Source organism: Lampetra fluviatilis, chromosome 49 (genome assembly GCF_964198595.1).
Source record: "Lampetra fluviatilis chromosome 49, kcLamFluv1.1, whole genome shotgun sequence".
NCBI classification, from domain to species: Eukaryota; Metazoa; Chordata; class Hyperoartia; order Petromyzontiformes; family Petromyzontidae; genus Lampetra; species Lampetra fluviatilis.
The window spans coordinates 7221606-7248208 of record NC_136323.1 but is presented as its reverse complement, the minus strand read 5'-3'; the positions used below and the strand labels follow the sequence as shown (position 1 = coordinate 7248208).

At 43.0% G+C, this 26603-nt stretch overlaps 1 protein-coding gene across 1 annotated transcript in view; it reads left to right on the top strand.

Moving 5' to 3' along the window:
- LOC144948502 (carnitine O-acetyltransferase-like) overlaps window positions 1-24238 on the top strand; it is a 34948-nt gene extending 10710 nt beyond the window's left edge. The window contains exons 4-15 of the mRNA XM_078878028.1: window positions 2109-2227; window positions 6149-6202; window positions 8164-8329; window positions 10471-10645; window positions 11449-11627; window positions 12499-12599; window positions 13135-13257; window positions 14504-14626; window positions 14871-15006; window positions 15763-15825; window positions 17867-18004; window positions 19129-24238. Coding sequence (XP_078734154.1) covers window positions 2109-2227; window positions 6149-6202; window positions 8164-8329; window positions 10471-10645; window positions 11449-11627; window positions 12499-12599; window positions 13135-13257; window positions 14504-14626; window positions 14871-15006; window positions 15763-15825; window positions 17867-18004; window positions 19129-19362 — 1611 coding nt within the window. The 3' untranslated portion in view covers window positions 19363-24238. The remainder of the gene's footprint in view (window positions 1-2108; window positions 2228-6148; window positions 6203-8163; window positions 8330-10470; window positions 10646-11448; window positions 11628-12498; window positions 12600-13134; window positions 13258-14503; window positions 14627-14870; window positions 15007-15762; window positions 15826-17866; window positions 18005-19128) is intronic.
- The last annotated feature ends 2365 nt before the right edge of the window (window positions 24239-26603 follow it).

Here is a 26603-nt window from a genome sequence, read left to right as displayed (position 1 = left end):
ATGTCCTGCAAATAACAGCTGAAACATATGCTTATCATAGCTTCTGGGTATTTCACAAAGCTGCTCATCATCATCAGCTATGGTCGATCTACTGCTTGATTAAAGGCCTTCCCAAGTTGCCGCCATCCCTCCAAAACCTGCGCTGTAGTAATCCAGCTAGCACCTGCACACATGCCGATTCCATCACTCCATCTCCTTGGTTATCATCCTCTTGCATGCGTTCCATTTCTTGGCTGCCACTCCGATATTATTATAATTGATCACCGGTCATCATTTCACCTAGCAACGTGATGGGTCCTAAGCCAAAGTTTTTTCTTAAGAGTTTTAATTATGTCACTAACCTGCATAGTTTCTCTAATCTATGTGTTCCTGTTTCCTTCTTGCAGTGTAATTGCAAGCAGGCATCTCTCGGCATGCTTCTTTGTGTACTTGTCAGTTTTTGTTTCCTTTTGTTATTGTTAATGGTCATGTCATAGTGAGTTTAGTAGTTCTTTTTGTTACACATTGATCTATAATTTGTCATTTTAAAGTTCAACTCCAAAGGCATGAATCCCAATATGCTGTTACATTCACTAACTGATATATTAATATGGCAAAGTATATGCCTTTTAATTATATTCATCTCACGAATATATACTTTGAACTTTGGATTAAAGTCAGATGCAAATACCACATTAGCATGGGAAGTACATCACACTGATACAACTGTGAAATGCCCACCCACAGCCATATACCCATTGACTATTGGAAACAAACCCGACCTGGTTCAACCTAATCACATTCCGTGAATCTCCCTGTCCATAACTCCCTACAACTGCAAGTGCAGGCAGCTAATAGCAAGGTGTCAAGTTCAGCAGGTCAGGCAACGACTGTGAGCTTTGCTCTCATGCCCATGGTTTACATTGGTTGTTTTCAAGCAGTGGAATTTGCTTCTGTTGCAACACACCCTGTTATTGCTCACACACTATTTTCATTGTCAAAGCCACCCCAATCCCCCATCCCGCCCCCCCACCGATCTCACCCATTGAAGCTGTAAGTAAACAACTTGAGCACTTCACCTCTGATTATTGGAACGCTGTCTGTGTTCCAGTGCATGATAATTATGTTCAGGCACGCACAGAATTCATAAACAACAACTGAAGTGCTGAGTAGGTTTGACCAGTGGTATGGAGCCCAGAGATGTAGCCTGTACCCTTGATCTACTTTTATGCAGCACGGATGTTTACGGAGCCTGATGCAAATAGCTGACAAGGACCTCACCCCAGATGAACTCAAGTTCGAATGGGCACCCTCACCATACTTCAACTGGGCCCCGGGAGCAGAGATTGTCGTATTTTGTTGTTGTTGCTGTTGCGATGTAGCCCCGGCCGCGTGTGAAGAAATTGTGCACGGAAGTATTTTTTTGTCGCTGCACGTTATAGAGTTTAAAAAGTGGGTTATATCATGATTGTTATGTATTTCAGAGCCAAACTTTGCCAGTTGATTTGCAGGATCTTTACAGAGGCGATGCTTGTCAAATGCATATTGGCATCTTTCAGTGGCTGCTATATTTTCAGATGCGGCAGGGTAGTACAGCATTGTTTGTGTTTCAGAGCAAGAAGCGCCTGGGTTTGATTCCTGACACGGTTGCCTTTCCGTGTGCAGTTTATACGTTCTCCCCCTGTTGTGCATGAGTGTCCTGCAGGTTCTTGGGTTTTCTCCCATACATAAAACAAAAAATAAAATATAACCAGCATTGGCAAAACCTTCCAATACTGAAAATATACCCGCGAATGAATTTTGGATTTTACGTAATAACATGGCCCCCTACTTAAATAGTTGAGCTTCAGTGAGGCTTTCCTGTGTAAACAAGTGTAAGAACAATAAAAACGTGTTGACATGAATAAGCAATGAAGTCAATGATTTTAAACTCCACTGCGGTGCTCTTTTTTTGAAAGCAGTCATTGTTCTCGTGCAAGATAGCCTATCGCTTAGGCAGTGGCTTGCTTCAACGTCAAAGCACGCTGATTGTGTGCTACTGATTGCCATCGTTGTGTTGCCAGTTGTGCCCAGGTTATGAGTGTTCATGGTTGTGTGTGTGCGTGCGCCTGTGCTGGTTGCTATTGCAGCTGTTGGACTGGTGGGTTAACACGGCGTATCTGGAGTGCCGCACGCCTCTCGCCGTTTACTCCAGCCCTGGGGTTGTCATGCCCCGGCAGAATTTCCGCGACACCCAAGGACAGCTCAAGTGAGTCCTCACTGATCATTTTGTATGGCCGATGTACGGTAACCATTGGAGATTCCGTTCCAATTTCTTCATTGGAAGTTGGTGAATTGCAGATACACCATCCTGAAAATTATATTTAGGGCATCTCGAGGTTCTATGGTCCATTGTTTGGTGTTGGTAGCTGCAGATACACACAGGAGAGTTTTTTTTTTTAAAGTTCCACTTGTACACAATCGCCTCATAAACATATTCCTTTGTTTGTGCAGATCCGGTTAAGCGGTGCCCATTGTTTAAGTGAAAGATGGAAGCCGGGCAGTATGGTGGTGGTGCGGTTGCTGAGCAGGTGTTTTTTGGGCACGTTGCTAGAAACCCTTCAAGCAACATAGGACACCAGTGACAAGCCGGTGGTGGAGCTGAAGGCAGGCAGGTGAAGGCATGGCCACATTAAGTTTATTGTGGGCCCTGAGTTGTTAACTTTTGAGGGTGCTTGGTTATTTCAGTTCTAGTTTTTTAAGTGATATACGAATCGTAATTTTTTATGTAATTAAAAATGAACAAAATTATTTATATTTTGGCACATAACTGATAAGTAACAAATAGCGACGCTATGGCTTAAATTACCAGGTGACCTATGGGATTTATCTTTGTGCAACAGTACTGTGATTCATCCATTAGAAAAGTCGAATGCCCCCACATTAAGCCGGCCCTGGCTGCAGGTCACTATTAGCAACAAATGCATTCATCAGTCGACTGCTGGATGAAGCCTTCCCCACATAATAAAACAGAAAAGGTCGAATTGGTGTACAATTTTGAAACCGACTAAACACATAAAGCCAATGTGTGAGCCTAATTGAGCATTATTACATAAATAATAATGTCCTGCCTCTTTGTGAACCTACTGCTGGATGAAGGTCTGGCTACCCCGTATCGATCATGGGAGTTGTTTGACCATACTTCTCCATGCTGGTCAGTGCGGGTTGGTGAAGGGGGCACCCAGGTCTGGTTTAGATATCATTCACCACTCATTTTGGCCATGGCTGAGAATTGAAATCAGGTCACCGGTTGCGCTATGAACCACTGCACCACCACTCCTCAATGAAATTGTATGCGGAGGAATACATTTAATTGGAAACATGGGCAGGAGGCATGTTTGCTTGAAGATGGGAAATGGAATCTAAATATACATTGCGATAACTGAGGTCCAATGGATAGGGTTCTTGGCTGCCAATGTAGGAGACCTCATTAACAGCACATGCCAGTGGGGAAATTTTACTCCATGTATATACTTAAATTTCAACAAATATTGCATAGCAATATAGATGGGGTTTTCTTTTAAATGAGTTAACAAAACCAGTATTGTTCTTAATTAGGTGCACGTTACAGCAGACGTATTATTGTGATCTTTTCAACAATGTGATTGTGTTACCACCATGGGCAGCCAACCTGATACCCGCTGCTGCGTGGTATCCATGAGATTAAAACAAAGACACAATGGCTCAGAAGAATCTTCACAGTTTGCCATGAAAATACAGGTACAATCCACTGCTGCATGAGGATCCCCCAACGTGTTGTGCAGGTTGTCATAGGGGGATACTTTACCACACGAATCAGTGCGGAATGGTGAAGTTTCAGTTTCATTTATTTGGTAAAGCCCTGTGAGCCATTCGGCTCTTGAATCGGGTGCAACCGCAACAAACAAAAAACTAAAACATGAACAAGAAATCATCTTAAAGTGACTATGCGCAAACAGAAAAATACAGGAAAAAACTGCAAAGTCTTCCAGAAAAAAAAGCACTGTACACCAACGCTGTGCACAAATCCCAGTGGGATGCAAGTCAAACAACAACAACAACAACCACAAGACAACTTAGATTAAAGCCATCATTCTAACTCCGTACTACAACAAACAAACATGGCCAAACCAAAAAAACTTTTCGAAATCACCAAAATAAAGCCATAAGCAATGTAACAGTGATCATAGGAACTGTGACCGAAATTTCACAATAAACGACATAAACCACCATAGCTGGCTGCATGAGTCATTCCACAACAGCAGGAGCATCAGTCGGAGTATCAACATTTTTAAATGCACCTTTAAAGATCAGCACACAAGCAGAGAGCATTGATGCAGGAACAAAGTAGAGTGCAACAATCGATTTTGCTGCACTCCTCTCTGCTGTTCACATTGTAATGATACTAATTTTTATCTATAAGGCGAAAAATTCATACAGGGATCTCAGTGCGCCATGTACAAAGTTAGGACATATATATACTACAAAGTCAAGAAGCCACTGGTCATCCATGGCAAGTGTAGGCCAGGTGAAACAGGTGAGTCTTTAGCCCTGCAAGAGCTGATAACACCATTTTTATGCGTGGTAGTTGCCCATCAAATCACTTAGCTTTCGAGATTGCATGAGATTGCATGCATTCTGGATGAGTTTGTCAAAGGGGACATGACCTGAAAGTCGCCAGTTGAATATAACTTTGCAAGCAGCAGGAAAACATCATCAACGCTCCAGTAAAAAACGTGTTAGAAGTAATTTACGATTCAACACTTGCTGCTGACGTTTGAAATGCTGATGTGTGATGATACTCGCAATATATACCGATTCATTTTCACTCCGAAACCTAAGCCCCATGTTGTCAGTTACAAGCAATCACAGGAATCTGTGTGCCCCTCAGGGTGCCATCACGTCGTGTCAAAACGCCTTCTCCGATTATCTTCATGGTGTCCACAATGTGCCGTTACCCCCGTGTTAAGATATACCATCACATGTTGCCCGTCATATAATAAGCGGTGATGAAATATAGAATGACAGGCGACATATTGCGAGTGAATATAATTGGAATATGTAAAAAGGTAAATATAGGTCAAAGGTGCAGCCCTGCAAAAGCTTCACTCATGCTACTGCTGGCAGAGGGGCCTCTGCTAGAGGGAGCTGTAGAGGGTTATTTGGCCTACTCTTCCACACTGGCCATTCATTTTGGAAGAGGTAGGAGTATCCACACTTCACCCGACCACAGGCCCACTTGCCGATCGTATCACTGTGGTGTACCTATTTTCACTGCTGGGCGGGCAGAGGTGGGAGGCGTGGACGATTTAATTGGCGACCTCTGATTTTCAAGTCCAGTGTGATGACCATTTATCGACAGCAGCATCACCATGATAATATTTAAACACAAATCATGACGATGGGTCACGAAACATTCACAGCATCAGACCATCGCAGTATTCACTTGAAGCGGCGACTCGTCCAGGACGTTCGTTGAGTTATTATTAATCTCATTAGAATTGGAAAATCCTAAATCGCCCTCTGTGTGACTACCATTATGTTGCCTGTAACATTTACAACAAACACGCTTTAACCAAACAGAGCCTTAGGTAGCCGTCAGGGCAACAGGAGATTGAAGGGGCACCCTTTAAATCGGTGACCTTCAGCGATTTGGTGGGAACTCCACATTTTTATTGCAGGAACAAATTAACATCACGAAAACCACTGCTATTGACCTCAGACAGATGGTGAGCTATCGTCCGTTGTCCAGATTTTGAACTTGCAACGTTCAGATTGTGAGTTGAGCAGTCGTGCCATGTGCTAATGATGATGATCATCAGCACTGCTAGATGAAGGCCTCCCCACATAATTGCCACTCATCATATTCTCGCGATGCCACAATCCATTCCACTCCTGCATACAAGCTAAACTCATCGCTCAATCTCCTCGGTGGTCATCTTGGGCAAGCTCCCTCATGCGACTGACATATCATCACCAATCTCCACTATTAGCCATCCACCCTTCAAGCAATGTCTCCTGCCCAATTAACTTATTTTGCATTTGTTCTGTTATCCACGTGTTCCAACCTCTTGTCAGCAGATATGACACCAGAGTAACAGCTAACATCTCGGTGAAAACCTAACACTGAAGTCTCTGTTTTCCATTGCAGGTTTGCAGCCAAGCTTATTTCTGGGGTACTGGACTTTAAGCATATGCTGGACACGTAAGTCACATCCTATTACAAATCTCAGAGAGAGAGAGAGGAACTTTCTGCTATGCAGAAGCGCCGTTTCCCCAAAATGTCACCTATTTTATATATTTCTTCCCTTTCAGGGCTCACGGTGTTATTGACAATTGTGTGACCTTGTGTTGGTAAATATTTGTGCCTGTGCACCACTGCAAACGCAGCACCAAAAAATAGATGTGTATTATGATTACCACTTGTTTGTGTGAAATGCATATTAAAGACCCGTTCTTGAGCTACAGTCTATGTAGTCTTCCGATTGCGGCCATGCAAAGCTGTTATTGTAGATTGCCGGATGCTCTTGTGGCTGGGTTCGGATTAATTGAGACATCGCTTCTTTGTCATCACCTTCGGAAATGAAATGGCCAAAACGTTATCCAGTATGATGTGGCTTTAGAGAGACGGCATTTGTCCTTTTGGTAATGGAATATGACAGCACGGTGCCACAAAGCTTGTACTTATTTATTAGCTTGCAGGACCTGTTCTGCAAGTGGTTGCTTTCTAAGTGTTACATTTCTATACAGTATATATCTAGCGTGCCCTTTATTTACCCATAAACGACATTGGCTGTGACAGTGTAAGGTGCAAGTGTGATGTGCAAGTCGTGGCACGATTTGCTTATTGTGTAGGTATTGTTTGTAAACAGCGTCAAGAAAACCAGTTTGACACAAGCTGTCAGGTGCATTACTCTGACAATACGAATGCACAGTATGTGGTGTTCATTTGTGTTTGCTCAATGTATACAGCTGGGATTTCATATTTCAAAGAGACTGATCCATGTACGTAAACAAAGATCCTTTTGATTTATATCCTGCCATATGCATTTAGTGTAATTATTTGTTTTAAGTTTAGTTTTTGTCTCTCTACTGTTCTTTTGATTAGCATTCCATGTATTTGCTGTGGTTTACAGTAGCTGTTATTTATAATTGCAAGCTATAACTATGAAATTATAATTGTTTTACTGTAACTGAAACTATTAAGCTTATCCTTATTTGACTCATGTCTCCGTTGAAAATGATATTTGAATACTTTGTTGGTTCTTATGTTATTTAGGTTTCTTTTGGTACAGCTAAAATGATTATAATATCATTGCACATTATTATAATGTTACATGAATTTGCATTGCGGTACATTCTTTGTATAATTTACAACAAATACTTCTGTGTTGGGCTCTCTGTATGAGTTTATTGACGAATGCGTTGACTTTATTGATATTGTATTGAGCTCTTGTCAGTTGAAGCCAATGCCCAGATACAATCCAGAGCGACCCCTGCTGACGTGGAGGGAGTATTTCAGCTGCTCAGCCCTGGCCATATATTTGAAACGAACGGGCATCTGCAAACATTTAATCATTTGCGTTATTTTCATTTGTACCCTTTATAACGAAAGATGTTCAAAATGTAATCAAGTTTTAGTGTAAGGTTATCTTACTCTCAGGGATGTTTTATTTTGCAAGCCAACCATATTAATCAAACAACAGAAAAAGGACAGGGTGTAGATCTACAAAACACATTTGGTCTTGATAGCTACCCTTTGGCTTCCATATCGGTATTAAATACTTCTAAGGCCAATGACAGGTTGGAAAGTAAGTGTTACAGAATCCTTGCAAATGCATGATTTTCCTTGTTCCATATTTGTTTTTGGGTAAGGCCACGGAGTGATTTTTCCGGCAATTTTTTTTTCATTAACCCTCCACTCCCCGACAAGATTGCCACGTTAGCAAACACATTGTTCACACGTGCCAGTGTATCGATGAAAGTCTCTGTCCAATGAAGTTGAAGACATTTGTCACGACCGAATTCAACGCCTACACATGATGTTTCGCTCAAACTGCTTTGAGCACCACGAGTTGGTTCACCCGGCAATAATTGAACGATTTTTATCCCCTTGTTTTTGTATACATTTCCCGCCCCCCCCCCACCCCCGACATCTGACGGCAGGAATAGTCTGCCGCACGGCTACTTCCACGGCAAGCCCCTGTGCATGAACCAGTACTACCAGATCTTCTCCTCGTGCCGTATCCCTGGCCCCCGGCGCGACACGATCGTCAACTACTCTCGGCAGAACAATCCGCCTACCCACATCACGGTCGCCCACAACTACACCGTAAGGAATGCCGCGCGACTCCGCGCCTATGCTCAGGCTCGACAGCTGCGTTGCACAATCGCTTCGGTCCCCTAGAACGCCTTTCGCCTGCGGTAACGTGGGGAGCGCTGTGGTGGCGAGATGTTAACTATCGCGCCAGGTATGCAGGAGGTCGTGAGTTCGATCCCGACCCTGACGCCTGTTGCGTATGTCGAGTTTGCATTGTCTCTCGCCCTGTGGTCGCGTGGATTTTTCTCCGCGTCCTCCAGTTTTTCCCTCTACATTTAGACTCAACACGCGTTAAGAGTATTTGGCTGCTAGAAATTTCCACATGATCAGCCGCTTCGTTGAGCTATCATTTGTGGCCAGGTCGCTTCTGAAAAAGAGCTATGTAGCTCAGTGGGCCTTACCTGGTAACATAAACAATAGTTAGATAGTTAATGTTTAATAATAATAAAAATCCTTGGTCACATCATGACCCTGTGGGATGCACGAAGCAAACAAATAGCTGCGTTGAGTTATCGGAACAGATTTGTTTGTTTTAGGACATTGAAATAATTGTGATTAAAAATAAATAAACGTCGTGGCTGTGGAGGCCTGAGAACTCTATAAATAATCAATTGTGATTATCTGCAGAAGTGTGAACACTACTTCAGGAATGACAGCACAATATAAACAAATCAAGTCGGACAGCTAAACCCACAGATACAAATTCACGTATCATCACTGCACTGCTTTTCTGGACATCTGTGAAACTACTGGACATGTGTTAGAGAGTGCTTGATAGATAGCTCATGAGATTTCTCCAGGATAAGTGAAGACTCTGACTCTGAAATGTTCTGATTCGTGTTGTATATATTCGGTCTTGGAAAATTAATTATAATAAAACTACACCTTCCTGATTAACATAATTACATAAATTAGCATAATTTCGGGAAATTACACATTGTTCTATTTTAATTAAATGTTTATTATTTTTATTAATTTTCCAAAACCGAATATATACAACATTCGTTCCTAATATCCACACATTTTCATAAGTGATATACGAATCTGAGCAAAGAATATTTGTTACGCACTCCTATTTGTGCCTTGTTTTGTGTTTGAGATAGACTTTTTATAATGTAACACAACCTACTCGACTTCCGTGCTTTGTTTTACAAATTTGATAATTCCAAGACATCAATTTTCGGCAACACCTCAGCCGACAAAGTGAGAAATGCACGTTAAATACATCACAGCAAAGTCGATTCTCAAGCATCCGGGGTAATGGGGAGGAAGGGGTGACCAGACAAAAAAAAACACCGGTGAAACAAAACGGACATAAAACTAAGCGAACAAGTACAGGTTTCCCTAGCTTCGTGCGCTAGTTGATGCATTGCAAAAAAGAGGGCGCACAAAGCGAAACAGCACGAGATCGCTGCCTGCTGAGTAGCGCATACACCACAAACAGTACACAATGTTGTCGTCCGACCGCATAGCGGCACGTAAGTGAATTTAAACGTATAAAAAAGCTAATTTTGGTTAGAAATCGGTGAGCCGCATATACGCTAAATCGCACAAAGCAAACCCGGATAAAGCTAGGGAAGCCTGTAACATGTATTCCTTCCCTGCGTGAAATGGCAGTAAAGATGGAGAATGTGTGCCTGCTCCGCTTTTATTGGGGTCCTTTTAAAATAACCACCTTGCTTAGCGACGCGTTTGTGATCGTGTGGGCACCGTCATTGACCCTCGCACATTGAAGGTTAGCCCATTACCCGGACAGTCTGCTCACGGATAGTCACGGCTTAACTCTACTCATCTTATATTCTTGGTTCTTTTGGTAAAGTCACGTAGAAGGGAAATAATAAAATAATATTAATATAAAAACAATAAAAAATTCTCACGACGTTTCAATTGCAACACAAGCAATCATCATCAAGTGTGAAATACACAGAGATAAATGTTTTTTTAATTGTTTTTATATTAATATTATTTTATTATTTCCCTTCTACGTGACTTTACCGAAAGAACCAATAATATGAATCCCTGCAGTCACGAAAGCTTTAAATCTAAATCTACTCATCTTATCCCAAAGTTTTTTTATTTTAAGATTCAAGACTGTTCAATAATTATCTTTTGTCCACGCTGTTTTTTTTCTTCTGTTGTTGTTGATGTCATAGTTCTTTAAGCTGGAGGTTTACCACCCGAACGGAGATATTCTCACAACTGGCGAGATCTACCAGCAGCTGGAGAAGATCTGGAACTCCTCCATCAAGACCACCAAGGAGCCGATTGGCATCTTGACAGCCGAACAACGGCACCGCTGGGGACTGGGCCTCAACATCTTGCTCAAGGGTGGGGAACCCACAGGCGGCAGCCTATAAGCACCCGTTTTGTGGAGAGTCGTCGGCGATCCAAGCCGGAGTCAGGCTGAACCCGACCTTAGCATTCTGAGATCCGAAGAAACTACATGAGCAGAAAATCACCCCTCCTTGCCATGGCGTATATGTCCATCCACATAAAATATAAACGTATTTTTTTTTACGAATCCCATGAGCCAAATCGACTGTCTTCTGGGACTGTGTTGTTTCAGTGTTGTTGATGGGATGTGTAAACATAAAAAAATTGCGCTTACATTTTTTTACATCGAGGGACAAATATAGGAAGAGAGGTGTATTGTCTTCTCATTTATCTTGTTACTTGTATTCTCCACAACGATGGCTCATTATTATTTTGGCATGTGAAGCGATCGCCCATGTTCCAGGAGAATTGGTCATGGGCATGTCCACTGTACAAGTAGAGGTGCAGCCCTGCAATTGCTTGTTCATGTCACTGCTGACAGAAGGGGCTTTGGAGAGCCTCCCTAGAGGGTAATTTGGTCTACTCCTCCGCGCTGTCCAGACATCTTGCAAGAGGTGGGAGCACCCACACTTTACCCCACCACCACATGGGACCTACACCGATCGACTATATCCGGTGTGTACCCATTTATGCTGCCGGGTAGACAAAGGTGGTTGTTTCTAATGCCGTACGGGGAAATAGGCATTTAACAGGTGACCAGTGTGCTAACCATTGTTCTACGGCAGTATACATCTCCTATCCGTGTGTCTGTGCAATACGTGAACGGCCGTGTAACAGCTGTGACGTTTTACCCACAGACAAGCTGAACAAGGAGTCCTCGCGGGTCATCCAGAAGGGCATCTTCGCCGTCTGCCTGGACGGGCCCATGCGGTGCGAGTCCAACGACTTGAGCATGAGCCAGATGGCCGCTCAGATCCTGCACGGCGGCGGCAGCAAGGCCAACACGGGCAACCGCTGGTTTGACAAGACACTGCAGGTGAGGCGAGGGGGCCAGGTGGCTTGAAGGTTGCCAGTTGACTGCCTTCGCAAAAACACAAATCCATCACCTTCACTTTGGTTAAAATAATAATCTCATCTTATGTAGATGTATATATCGCTTTATTAAGATTATGACAGTGGTTGATATAAAGATTGGGGGTTATTAAAAGTGTACATATCGTTGAAGTTAGGAGCACAGGTGGGAATGGTTGAGGAGGGGTTGGAGGTAGGCGTATTAGGGGTTTCCGTAGTGATAGGGGTTGAGGTAGTGATTGGGGTTGGGGTAGTGATTGGGGTTGGGGTAGTGATTGGGGCTGGGGTAGTGATAGGGTTTGGGGTAGTGATAGGAGTTGGGGTAGTGATTGGGGCTGGGGTAGTGATAGGAGTTGGGGTAGTGATAGGAGTTGGAGTAGGTGTTGGTATAGTGATTGGGGTAGTGATAGGGGTAGGGGCAGTGATAGGGGTTGGGGTAGTTATAGGGGTTGGGGTAGTGATAGTGGTAGAGGTTGTGATTGGGTTTGCTGTAGTGACAGGCGTAGGCCTGGTTGTAGCTGGGGGACAGGGGCAGGGAGTAGCAGCAGTAGGATGGGCTAGAGGACAAGAGATGGCGGGTTTTAATGGAGGATGATTGTTTTATGTTCAGTGGGAGTTTGTTCCAGTGAACTAACACTAATAATAGGCAGTGTTCCGGGCAATGGGACCCTCTTCATAGCACATAAATTACATGCTGGGAGCTTATTCAGCCGAGTGAGGGAGTTTTGTTACTCATGCTTGGGCACCACTGTCAATGCACCGTCAGCAAAATAATGTGTCGACCCCTTGATTGGAAACCTGGTGTTTGATTGTCATTGTTTAACGACGCACGACAGTTCATCATCGGCGAGGACGGCACGTGTGGCCTGGTGTACGAGAGAGCGCTCGCTGAAGGAGTGCCGATCATGCGGATAGCCGACCACGCGATGGCTTACTGGTAACAGTTCGGTCTTTAACACAACATCTGCAAGCACGGTGAACATTCCTTATCACAGCTGTCATCACTTCGATCGGTTTATATCCCTATAAGATCATCGTCGTCGTCATCATTATCAACGTCGTCGTTTTTTGCGCTTGTCATTAAGATTGAATATTTATCTGCATAGTCATCGCTGTAATCAACCCCTGTTATCAACATCATCATCTTTGTGCTAATCATTGAAATTGTATACTTATTGGCACTGCCATTGCAAAAATCACCACCTGTCATTGTCATTATCATCCTGGAAATTGAACACTTCACACTGGTGTCACGGCATGGGGGAGGCCTTCATCCTTCGGTAGGTTAACAAAAGGATGAAAATGGTAAAATAGCAAGTAAGCTTTTTTAAATATATATAACACCTTTTCATAAGAATTCGTGATACTAATCTAAATTTTCCTTTGGACTGCCAAAGTTACTGATACATATCAGATGACAGGTCCTGGCTTGAGCTTCATGGTGCACGTGTTTGACTTGTTTCTCGTTCCAGCAACAAGAAGGAGTTTATCAAGTGCATGTCTAAAGAGCATCTCCCCATACCCACCAAACTTTACTTCAACATCAACGAAGAGGTGAAGCGCATGATCGAGTCTGCCAAGTTCCACCATGACATGTGAGTGCACGGAGATATTCTTTCTGGCGTGTTATAAGTGCACCGGAGCTCACGGTAGAACACTACCCAACGTCACTGAAAATCTGCTTCTGATACCGAGGTCTTGAACTGTTACAGCCTCACGTCTGTATACACTACTATGAACTACACTATACACTACTACACACTACTATACACTGCACCACCATACACTACACTATACACTACTTGTCTGAAAAATCTGCCGCGTATATAAATGTCATTATATTGTATTATTTAAGGAGGGGTCGACCATACTTCACCACTCCGGCTTGCGTGGGTTTGGCGAAGGGAACGCCGAGTGCCTTGCCTGCCTGCTGTTGGGTTCCCCTGTCCCAGTATCGCTACTCGGGTCTACAAGGACATTAAAAGTCTCTTTAACTTGGGCAAGAAAGTGAATCTTTAAAGAGGTGGCTCATCCTAGGTTCTAAAAATAAGTACTTTAATGATAATTTTGTAGCGTTGTGCCTTGCTTTGGTTTTCATGACATTCGTTCGTTTAGGCATCACGATAAAACATTAATTTTTTTACAAAGAGTAAATTTCGATTTAAAGCTTTCGTGACTGCAGGGATACATATTCTTGGTTCTTTCGGTAAAGTCACGTAGAAGGGAAATAATAAAATAATGAAAATATAACAATAAAATTCTCACGACATTTTCTTGCTGTGGTTTTCACACCTGATGATGATTGCTTGTGTTGCAATCAAACGTCGTTATAATTTTATTGTTTTATTTTTATTATTTTATTATTTCGCTTCTACGTGACTTTACCAAAAGAACCAATAATAAAGAGTAAATTGTGAAACTACTTTGTATGTATTCACCATTGGGCTGTACAGCTCTCCGATGTGTTTGCGGGTTGTACCGTGTGTTGTTTGGCACGATGTCTGACGATTCGCATCACGTGCTGGGAGCTTCTTAAGGAACTGAAGAAGCCGAAGAAGCTCCGAGCACATGGAGTGAATCGTCAAACATCGTGGCAAACAAAACGTGGTGCATCCCGAGAATACATCGGAAAGTGAAATCTTTAGGCTTGCATGAGATGGTGACACAAAGTCTGAATCTCCAAGACTGCTGTCTAATTTTTTCGATCGCAGCCGTAGTTAATCATCTCACGACCTACAATTATGAAGTTAATTAATAAATTACTACGTTAAGTTTAAATGCTGTTGCTCGGCCTTTTAACCAGAAATGCAATAACTCCTCTCCCTTTCCTTTCCTTCACAGCCAAGTCGGAGACCTCGACATCCAGTGCTTTGTCTACACAAAGTTTGGCAACGCATTTCCCAAGTTCCACCGCCTCAGCCCTGATGGCTATATCCAGATGGCCCTACAGCTTGCTTACTTCAGGTGATGACCTCAAGAGAATACATGTGCGTAGATGCATATAGACTGGCACAAGCGCGGTGGTGACGTCACCGCCACTTAGTGGCTATTGGCGGCTGTTACGTGTGGTTAGTGCACTTTGCTATGAACCTGATGACCTCGGTTATATTTTCAGCGAACTAACACCGTAGAAGCGCGATATCTGAACCAGTGCTGGCTCTCCCCCTGGACGTCTCGGCCTCAAACAAATCCCCCACTTCATCCACAGGCTGCACAAGGAGCTGAGCGTGGCTACAGAGAGCGCCACCACGCGCATGTTCCACCTGGGGCGCACCGAAGAGATCCGCTGCACCTCCATGGAGTCGCTGCGCTTTGTGGAGACTTTCGATGACGCCAACGTGTCGGTACGGGCACCAGCTGCCAATCTGCCATTCAACAGTTGTCTCCGTCTAGCTCGCAACGACATGTAAATAAGCAGACGGTGTGGGGTCTTTCCATATCTGTCCTCTATGTAGAAATGTCAGTATTTTGTTTTCTTCTTCACAGCCCATCAGAGATACACGGCCTGCTGAGAGAGATTTATTTCTCAGCAGCGTCGGTTTAATACAAGCAAATTCTGTCCCTGATTCAACATTTAGTGTCTCATCAGCAGAGTCAGGCTTGCTGAACCCAATGCAAATATGGGTAGTATAGCCCACTTGCTATTTTGTTAGTTATATTCTCCAAAACCGATGCAAATTATTAATTTGTATTCTCTATCTAGTGTCATCCTTCTAACTCAGGGTCAATGTGTGATTATATACAGTAAAACCTTGGATTGCGAGCACAATTCGTTCCGGAAACGTGTTTGTAATCCAAAGCACTCGTATATCAGTTGTGATCACGTGACGCTTGGCAGACAAAGCGTATACACATACTACTCGTATTGCAAGACCTCGCTCGTTTATCAAATTAATATTTATTAAAACATTTTGCTCGTCTTGCAAAAAACTCGCAGACCAAGTTACTCGCAATCCAAGGTTTTATTGGTAGCTTCATTTATAAGGTGTCTTGCCTTAGTTTTTTTTTAAAACGCATGTTAATGCGATTGATCATAATTGTTGATATATATTGTTGTTACTCTTGTAAATACGAAGCGAACATTTTCCTTTTCTGAATAGAATGAAGAAAAGATGCAGACGATGAAAGTGGCTGTGGAGGCACACAAGGAGTACACGCAGTGGGTGAGTGCCATTAGGTGAGGGGTAACGGTGAAGCCCTTGCGATTCCTTTGCTCGCGCCACTTGGTGGAAGCGCCTCCACGAGAGGGAGCTTCATTTGTCACAGTTTCAATCTGACCAGACTTCATGGAAGAGGTGGAAGTTTCCCGCACGCTTCACCCTACCACATGCGACCTGCCGATTGACTTAACTGTGGCGGCACACACCCATTCATGCCGCTGGGTGGACAGAGGCGGCGGTGACGGCGGCGGCGATGATGAGTTAAGAAACCAGCTCCGTCATTTCAACTGCTGCTGCAGCCGCCGGCCAGGAGTACAAACCAGACCGGAGACTTGCGGGTTTCGCAAGTTCCCAGTGCGCTGACCGTTAACACCACGGCGGCATGAAGTGGCTACGGCTGTGGAAAATGTTTAAATAGATTGGGCTTGGCAGCGTTATAAACGGACTTTTTGATGAGCTATGAGTTTAAACTTGGCCACACTGCCACACACCAATGATTGTCACACTTGTGCACTTGCCACAGTTGTTTTTAGGCACTTTTGAATGCAAAGTATGGGCGTTAAACAAAGAATTGCATGACTAATTATGGTGTCATGTTTGGCAAGCATCCCCTTTCGAGAGGCCGAAATACCCTTTAGAGTGCTCCCCCTAGTGGAGGCCCTTCTATCAGCAGTGGTGTGATTAAACTAAAAACTATAAAAGAAAGTTATTTTTCCAGGTAAGGCCCACTGAGCTATATAACTATTTTTTCAGAAGCGACCTGGACACAAATGATAGCGCAACGAAGTGGCTTATTGCATGGAAATTTATAGCAGACAAATACTCTAAACGCATGTTTATCAATGGGGAGAGAAAAACCAGAGGACCCGGAGAAAAATCCCCGTGACTACGTGGAAAACATGCAAACTCCAAATATACAGGCATCAGGGTCGGAATCGAATCTACGACCTCCCTAGCAGAGCTGCACCTTTACCTTTTATGCTGCCGTTGTATCTAGGAACAACTCATCTTCAATGTGCCTGATCTCATCAGATCTTAGACTTTGGAAGGTGTGCAAGGTTGAGCCTGGATAGTGCTTGGGTGGGCAATTCCCTTGCATAAACAGGTGTTATAGGCGGCTGCTTCATTGTGGGCAGCAGAGGGAGTTCAGTAAAGTCTGTGGTTATACTGTACCACATCCCTCTCTATGAATATGCAGTGACGAGCGTGAAGTATGAGTAAATAACAGAGGTGGGACAAAGTCATTGTTATGCAAGTCCAAGTCGAGTCGCAAGTCATCAAATTCATGACTCGAGTCTGACTCGAGTCCAAGTCACATGACTCGAGTCCACACCTCTGGTAAATAATGGCCACATTCTGCACAGAATGGGAAGGCCCCTTATCCGGCAGTGGATTGACAAAGGGCCGTACATGTAAAAATGTAAATAATAAAATTAATGTGATATTAAAACGCAATAGACTACATATTTAAAAAAGTTAATTATGGAACGCACGTAAAAAAATTCTGTATAATATAAGACACAGATCTAGATTTGAAGTTTTCGTGACTGCAGGGATCCATACTCTTTGGTTCTTTCGGTAAAGTCACGTAGGTATAAAATAAAATAAATTAAATCACGACGTTTCGGGCGCAACACAAGCGTGGGACAACCACAGCAATAAACAATTGCTGTGGTTGTCCCACCTGATGCTGAAGCCGTTCATTCTACCTGATGCTGATGCTGAAGCATCAGGTAGAATGAGCGGCAAGGGGATTCCAGAAACGGGGTGATGTTGATATGTGGTTTTTACCTAACTAGGTATTTTTAAAGTAATTTTCAAACTTTGTTACATTTGACCGTGTTTGCCAGCACACATGGCTCACTTTGTTGAGTAACATCACGGGGTCTTCAGCTCACCTCTGTGAAGTTGAAGGCGCGTGCTATCCACACCACAGCAAGACTTCTGCAAACAAATTGCGCCATCGATGCGTGTCCATGTCACTGCGTTGGGTTTTGTGGTTTTCAGAGTGAGAAACGCAGGGATTTGTTTTGTTCTCTACCAGGCCGTCAATGGGCAGGCCATCGACAGGCACCTGCTTGGCCTGAAGTTGCAGGCGATTGAGGATCAGTACAACATCCCGGAGCTGTTTATGGACACATCCTATGCCATTGCCAGCCACCTCAAGCTATCCACCAGCCAGGCAAGCCACACATCACGATGCGTCAGTGTTCCTGACTTCATAAAAGTGTACGAGTTGCAATTGATTGAACGATGAAGGGTATTGTTTTTTTTACGAAGGTCATATGGAGGGGTCATGGATTTTGATGTGGGTATTGCACAAGCATCGTACAAAGCAAACAGGTTTTCAACTGGAACAAATTAACATGCATATTTAAACATCATAAGAGAAAACGGGTAAAAAATTATGAAAGAAAAGAGACCGGAGGCATTCATAAAAACCACAGGTTATGAACAGCGATTCTAAATACGCCTAAAAGTAAATTCGGAATACAATAAATAAATATATATTTTTAAATGTACAGTGGTACCTCGGTATACGTCGTTAATTCGTTCCAGAAGGTAGGACTTATACCGAAAATGACGTGTACCAAACGAATTTTTCCCCTAAGAAATGAAGGTAAAGGAAATAATTCGTTCCAGAGTATAATAAATTATATTTTATATGGCATATTATACATTAATGGGGTTGTATTAAATAATTTAGACACTACTTATTACTAAAATGCATACATAAATTAAAATAAATAGAAATAAAAATTAAATTTTACATCACTTTACCTTGCTGAAAGGAGTTTATAGCCTACGAGGATGTTGGTGAGGAAGGGGAGGAGTCGTGAGCGGGGTCTACGCGGGTACGCGGTGACTCATCCCGACCCATACAAGTTCTATCAAGCGCCTCGTATCCCAAGCAAGACGTCGTATCCCAAGACATGTTTTTCTCGTCAAAACACGACGTATACCAAATTCGACGTATTCCAAAGCGGTCGTATACCGAGGTATGACTGTACTGTGCTATGAATCCGGCGAACAGTTTAATTCCTGTCTATGGCGAACGTCAGTGATGAGTGATATCTGAACCTGTCCAAGCCACCCCCTCCCCCCCGCCAACTCTTCAACCCACATAGACCAATTTGGAGAAGTATGCTCAAACAACCTCGCGCTGTGTGCGCCGAGTTCTACATCCAGGGAGCTGATTGACAAAGGGCAGTCGAGTGGAGTAATTGTCACGCGGCACAACGTAACCTCCCGTTTCTTTACCCGCCCGTGCACCGTTTGCACCGTCGCCACCCGTTGGCTCGGCAGGTCCCTGGCAGCATGGACGCGGTGATGTGCTATGGTCCCGTGGTGCCCGACGGCTACGGCGTGTGCTACAACCCGCAAAACGACCGCCTCAACTTCTCCGTCACGGCGCTCAACAGCTGCTCGCAGACGCACGCCAACCTGATGGCCGCCGAGATCGAGAAGGCTCTCACGGACATGCACGAGCTGCTGAGCTCGCGCTCCGGGGACTCGCCCTGGGAGCAGGCCCAGTGGTGAAGGCACGCGGAGGGCACAGCGGGGCACAGCGGAGCACAGCGGGGCACGGCGGAGCAGCAGGCCTTCGAAAGTAAACTAACTAACTAAACTATTTTTTAGTTTAACACGTAGGCTTACTGGGTAAGGCCCACTGAGCTATATAGCTTTGTTCAGAAGGGGCCTGTGGCTACAGATAATAGCCAAACAAAGTGGGTTATCACGTGGAAATGTATAGCAGCCAAATACCCTTAACGCATGTTGATGCTAAACTGGGGAGGGAAAAACCAGAGGGCCCGGAGAAAAATCCACATGACCACGGGGAGAACATGTAAATTCCAAATATACAGGCGTCCAGGTTGGGATAAAACCCACAACCTCCTGTATACCAGGTGAGATAGTTAACATCTCGTCACTGTGACGCCCATAAACCAAAGGTAAAAATGGCACGCGAGGTGGCTGGGTGGCTCAGAGTGGCGACGTGTCAGCGCGCCTAACTGCTGCTGCTGGGAATCCAGTTTCCACTGTGGGTTTCACCCACGTGATTGAAACGAGTATCTCAAGTAGGGTTGCCACCTGTCCAATCTCAGGACGTAGCCGTCCTGGGAAATTTGTTAAGTGTCTCTGAGGCATTCAACTTTAAAAGTCTCGGTTTTGTCAATTGTGCGATAAAACACCACTCAAACAACGTATATATACGTGGTTATCCATGTATTCTGGTATCGTGAAATATTCTATTTTTCATGATATCGCCTGGTTTTAAATTTTGTGGCAAACCCTACTTGCAAACCAGGGCTCTCCAATTTTATATAATATCCGTACAATTGAGGCAATTGCATTTAAATCCGATCATGGCATTTGGCAATCCTCACTAATGTATTAAATTATAATATATTATTATTAGATATGTCTGAGCCTACCGGGTAGTTGGTTTTAAAATATCAATCGTAATTAATCTAAGGCAGGATGTCGATGCTTCTCAACCTGTGTGCCAACCTTTGTCCTTCAGTGTTATCTTCGCTGGGGAGCGGGAGTGTAGCGGTTAGCGCAATGCGCCACAGACCTGTGAAACCCGGATTCGATTCCTGCTCACGGCCAACACCAGTGACGTTTATTTGAATCGGTCCTGGGCCTCCCCTAGGTCGACTTAGCCTCAAATAATTACCTGGTGCGATGTGTAAACATCGCCACTGGGGAGACAAAAGCGGCCGGGCATGGTGCTGGCCACCCACCCCCTTGTGTGCTGTGCCGGCCCTCATAGGTGCTCGCTAACAGAACTTGCCCCGATAGTCTGTTAAGGCTACATGGGGGACCTTTGTCTGCGCTGAAACTGTGAGAGTAAAATTAATAAACATAAGGAATCGTTCCCCGAAGACATAGTGCTACAAAGTTTGGGCCTTGCTAAATTTTAAATTGGCAAACCAAACGCCCTGCGGATTGAGTTATAACTAAAAAAGTTTGGAAAACATGACACCCAAGTGCAGTGAATGGTTATGTTTTTATGAATTTAAATTGACAAATTGAGAGAAATGCAGGTGTTTTCAGGGGCCTTAATGTGACATTAAATGCAAATGAGGCTTAGTTTGGCTATAAGGTGGACATTTCAAACCATCTCACTGATCCCTCGCACGTAATATTCCCAATGATGACTGTGACGCATTCTTTGGGAATGAATGTCAGATTAGGCTCCTCTGTGTGCACTGCTGTTTAGTGATCCTTCAGAGCTGAATCGCATAGCACAAGATGTCCACATAGCAGATACTGTGGTATAGCTAGCACCATGAATGGAAATATGCTACCAACACCCAGGAGATGTCTAGTTTGACTTAAATATCATGTCACGCCAGACCAAGTGTAAGTGACTCCCTGCGCAGATGCTCGCTGGCATGGCAGAAGTCAGTGGTGGCACTAGGCATTAGCAAACCAAGCAAATGCTTATGAGCCCAAGTAGCTCAAGGGGCCCCAGGTTCTTGAACAGTATAGGGCTGCATCAATTATCAGCTCAAATTCAGATGCGAATTAACAAGCTATTTAACGTACAAAAAGCCAATTAATATTTCATCTTTATCTTGTCCAAATCTTATCACTGCATCTACATGTCTACATATGTCTTATCTCGCAACATATCCACGAACTCCCTCCCTGAAGCTCTTTCGTGGCGAGAAGATGTTAACCTTGGTATTTAGGTCCTCAACATGTTGCCATATGCAAGAGTAGGATTTATCAAGTATAAATATCTGTTCTGTCATCTCGCTGGGACATGACATGTTGAAACTGAGCCCCCCCTCCACGAAAATGTACTATTTAGGCCCCCCAATGGGCTAGCACCACCACCACTGGCATTAGTTGTCCATTGGCAGCACTGAGCGAATAGTTGGAAAGCTATTGAATTCCAACAAAGTGGTACTAATTTTATTGACCTTGTTAGAGATGATGGGTTGAGCCAAACACCCAACCTGGAATTTAACTCGACTACCTTCTGATTGTGAGTCAAGGGCTCTTACAGCAGTGCCACCATTATCGTGAAACAATCAATGTGCGCAAACATCCTGTCATCTCTTACTGTGGTCATTTTATTTTAACTCAGGAATGTTTTGTTGTTAAGTAGATGTTTATTTTAAATAGTTTTAATGCTGCATTAGTGTGTTCACTGCAAAAGTTCCGTTTTAACTTTTCACGTGGCATTTTGTTAAATGTGTATTTCATTAAATATTTGCTCAGTTTGCATCTACCATAATACCTTTATTTAACTTTAAAATGTGTTGTTTGTCGTTATGGAGTATTTAAAAGTTATGTTGTACCGCATATATAATGTATTTATGCAAATGCTTGTTTTTGCATTTCCTTCAATGTGTTGGGCATTTTAAAACTTGTAGTTGCACTGTTAGCACCAGACTTGTGTGTGTTTTGCTTCATCTATGACAGCCACTTATTAAGATATATTTTACGACTGCATAGGTTTTCGCGATTGTGCACTCCGATGTAGGTTCGGGTCGCACCGCATATTATTCAGGATGATGTCCGACGTTTCACGAGACGTGCTGAGGACCTTCAGCACATGGAGCAAAATGTCAGACATCATACCGAATAGAACGCAATACAAGCTGAAACACATCGGAGAATCGGACACATTTTACATTGCAATGTGGCATGTCTTTTGTGTGCAAGAAAGGAAACTGTTGTTTAACTTTCAACTAATCCAACAGGGTGCCAGTGTAATGTATGTAAAAGCTTCATTGTCATCACCATCATCTTAATCGCAAAGGTTTATATCCTCTGTTTGGCACGTTTCGCTTGAATGGCTTTGACGTGAATGTGAAGCAATCTGCACCAACAACCTCTGTAATACGTGAAGTGAAGTGTGAGTGATTTGTTCCAAATCTATCTGCTGCTCCTCCACCAGGTAGTTTATTTGCTCCCACGCAAAACCAGCAGCCTCCGTGTACTGTGTGCACCTCTGCATGCTTGTAGTTCTCAACTGCAGCCACATTTAACAAATGAAACGTCAACAACAAAGGGGGCATCAGCGCTCGTAACAACAGCTGGCATATTAGTCCATGAGCCCAGAGCAAATACATTACTCGTTGGTACCCACCGATTATGGGGTGGCTTTCGTGGTTCTAATTTCTTGGTGCGGCCAATAACAGCGAATTGTGATATCCATTTGAAATGAGTGGGTTGCCGGGTAGTTGGCTCGTATTATTCACGTGAATAAATTGGCACGGTAAAATTTTAGTTCCCTTTGTGGCGGTACCAATGTCAGCTCATGCCCATGGACTATATTTCAGAATTCAACTCTAGTGGTAGTGTGTGTGATTAGATTGTGTTCGTGGTAGGTGATATTGTTGAGAGATAAAAACATTTAGACAAGGTGGCACCTAAATGTTGACAATTTAGATTGTCTTGCTTTATGGCGGGAACTAAATATTATATTGGCAGTTGAGCACTTATGGATTATGTAAGGCCTTTTGATTAAAATGTAGAGTATTTTGATGAATGTTCACTTTACATTTAATATATTTAATATAATGCACATGGCCAGAGTGGCATAAATAAGACATTTCAGGGCTGCATCTCCATCTATATACTCACACATATTACATGGATAGTTGACATAGTTTCCATAGATCAGAGAAGTAATATGCAATGGATGTGTACAGGAGTGTGTTTTTGATATGTCGAAAGCCATTTGAGTTGGACAAAATTATTGAAGACATCTTAAGAACCCTATTTCATTTCTTGGTATGAAAAAAATATAGATGCTTAAATGAAATGAAAAGCTAAAGCATATAAATGTATTTTAAGAGTTAAGTATTACTATGTATGTGTTGCAAACGTAAACCAAATATGTCTAATATATTGTAACATGGCTGAATTATATGTGTACGTGTGTATTTATGGTGTTTGCACTGTTCATGACTGGAATTTAATCAATGCAGCAGAAATATAGAATGAGGAAAATGGCCCTGCAGTTTGATTTCAATATTAAATCATCATCCTGAAGCCCGGATGGCATTTCCTGGCAACGTAACAAGGCCTATTCTTTGTTACCCTTTTAAAATGTCCCATTACAAACCTATTATCATCAGTCACTATTGGCCACTGCGAATTACCATTTGCCGAGTGCCTCCTTAATTTAACATTGCCGCAAGTGAAGCTTTACTCTTGCCGAGCCATTTCAGAGCTCATTCTGTCAAGAGAAGTGACAGATTTAGTCTGACATGCCTCAGTGTGCACACGCGAGAAGCAAGGCTTCTCAAATTAATTGCCTAAAATTAAAATCATGCCAAAAATGATTTTGTTTGAAGACCGGACAATGTTTAAATTTAACGTTTGCGTGAACAGGTTGATAACTGTGATCCCAATGATTTAATGACGTTATGCTCTTACGGTGAAATAAATGTTTTAATGTGTTTCATCTACATTCTTCTGCAGCAAGATATTCTTTGGATCTTTTTACATTTGCAATGCTTGAATTTTCTTATATATATGCTGCAATGGGGTCCAAGTGACCGCTAGCAGTCACTGGAGGCCGCTGCATTGACCACAGTGTTCAGCAAAAAAACTGATTATTTAATTAATTTCAGATCCCCCAAATCGTGAAACGTCATCATATTTAGTAGGATATGGGGGGCGGGGCAATAACCATTACACCTCTGTACATCAACAATCCTCACCATCACCCCCATGCAGTATAGCCAAGCTCTAGCTGTGTAACAACAAAGCTAATGCAGCAATGGCATGAAAACAGGCATGTTTGCCAGTAGGGATGGGGGGCGCGATATTGCTATATGGTTTTTCCACAATTAAGTAATTTAATCTAAACTAGATTTTTTCATTCAGGTATATAGCTCTTTTTCATAAGTGACTTGGCCACAAGTGATAGCTCAGGGAAGTGGCATATCGTGTGGAAATTTACAGCAGCCAGATACTCTAAACGCACGTTTCTCAATGTGGAGGGGAAAACCAGGGGACACCGAAAAAACATTCATGTCACCACAGGGGTGAACACGCAAACTCCAAATATACAACAGGCGTCAAGGGTCGGGATCGAACTCATGACCTGCATACCAGGTGAGAAAGTTAATATCAAAATTGGACACGCAATGCGAGCACACGTGGCAAACTCTTTATCGGATGTCACGGGATCTTCAATGACGACCGTGAAAGCAGTTGGTTTGCATTTTATTAATTCAAGCGCAGTATTAACCAGGGAAACCACTGGGCTCAAACCAGGGAAACCACTGGGCTCAAACCGCGTACCTTTTTGTAACAAGCAATATATCCGCTATCGCTGGGCCATATAGCGATGGCTTTAATAATGAGTTGTAAAGTATTGTTGTCGTCCTGTTAATATATCATTGCCATTGAGGTCCCTAAAATATCGCATGTAAAACCATCGAGATTTGTAATGCCAAGGCTGGCATATCCGCTTCTATCTTGGGTTCCCAAGTAATGGAATGTAAATAGTCATTTAACAAGTGGAAAATCGTGCTCGAAGCATCTGTAATGCTTTAAGCACGATAAAGTAACGTGTTTACCCGCCCCCACTGGACATCTGTGAAAAATTTAACCCGTAAAAACAAAGTTTTTCACTAACAGGACCCTGCGGGGTGGGCTGGTAGGAACGAATAACCAAAGAATATAAACATAATGTATTATTACACTTGTTTAGCCAGGAAAGCCCCACTGATTCTAAAGGTTTTTGTAGGGTCCTGCCAAGTGTTTGCAGTAGGGGGCGATGTTGCTACACCGAATCGGACGATACGAAGGGAGAGTGTGAGGCCTAGGTCTAGGCTTTAGGCCTAGCTGTAGGCTTTAGGGCGCCGTGAGTTAATTTTTAATTTACCTGTTTTTATAATTCATGTAAAAACTTTAAATTTAAATGTCTCTATTTAAAAGCATCAGGGAATGTAACATTGATAAACATAACTCCCTTACACACACGCAGGGGAACGATACGAAGGGAGAGTTTGAGGCGTTGTTCGAGGCTTGAGGCCTAGCTGTAGGCTTTAGGCCGTCGAGAGTTATTTTTTTATTTAAATGTTTTTATTATTTATGTAAAAGCTTTAAATTTAAATGTTTATATTTAAAAGCATCAGGGAATGTAACATTGTTAAACATTAACTCCCTTGCACACACGCGGGGGTACGATACGAAGGGAGACTTTGAGGCCCAGTTCTAGGCTTTAGGCCTAGCTGTAGGCTTTAGGGTGCTGTGAGTTTTTTTTAATTTAATTTCAAAGTTTTAATGAAAATATATCTCAGGGAATTATCAGGGAATGTTACACGTGTTTAGCCAGGAGCCTCATTAATTTAAATGTTTTAATTAAAAGCTATCTGAGGGAATTATAAGGGAATGTTACACTTGTTTAGGCAGGAAAGCCTCATATAGTCTAAAGGTTTTTGTAGGGTCATGCCAAGTGTTTGCAGTAGGGGGCGATGTTGCTACACGGACGGACGGACGAAATAATCTATTGGTGGCTGGTCCACTTCGTTCCTACCAGTATAAATCCTTTATATGCGTGGCATCGGTTTTATTTTATTATTCATTTCTGTTTTTCTTGAGTAAGAGTTTCATTTTTATCACATTGGTATTTTAAATTAAATATGAAAAAAAAATTTCCTAAAAAGTGGAACATTTTGGAAAAAAATTTCACGAAAATAACTTGTCACGCACAACGAGTCTGTGTGCAAAATGTCAGCTCGATTGGATCACGGGAAGTGAGTTAAAAAACGACCGAAAGATTTGCACGGTCGTAAGCG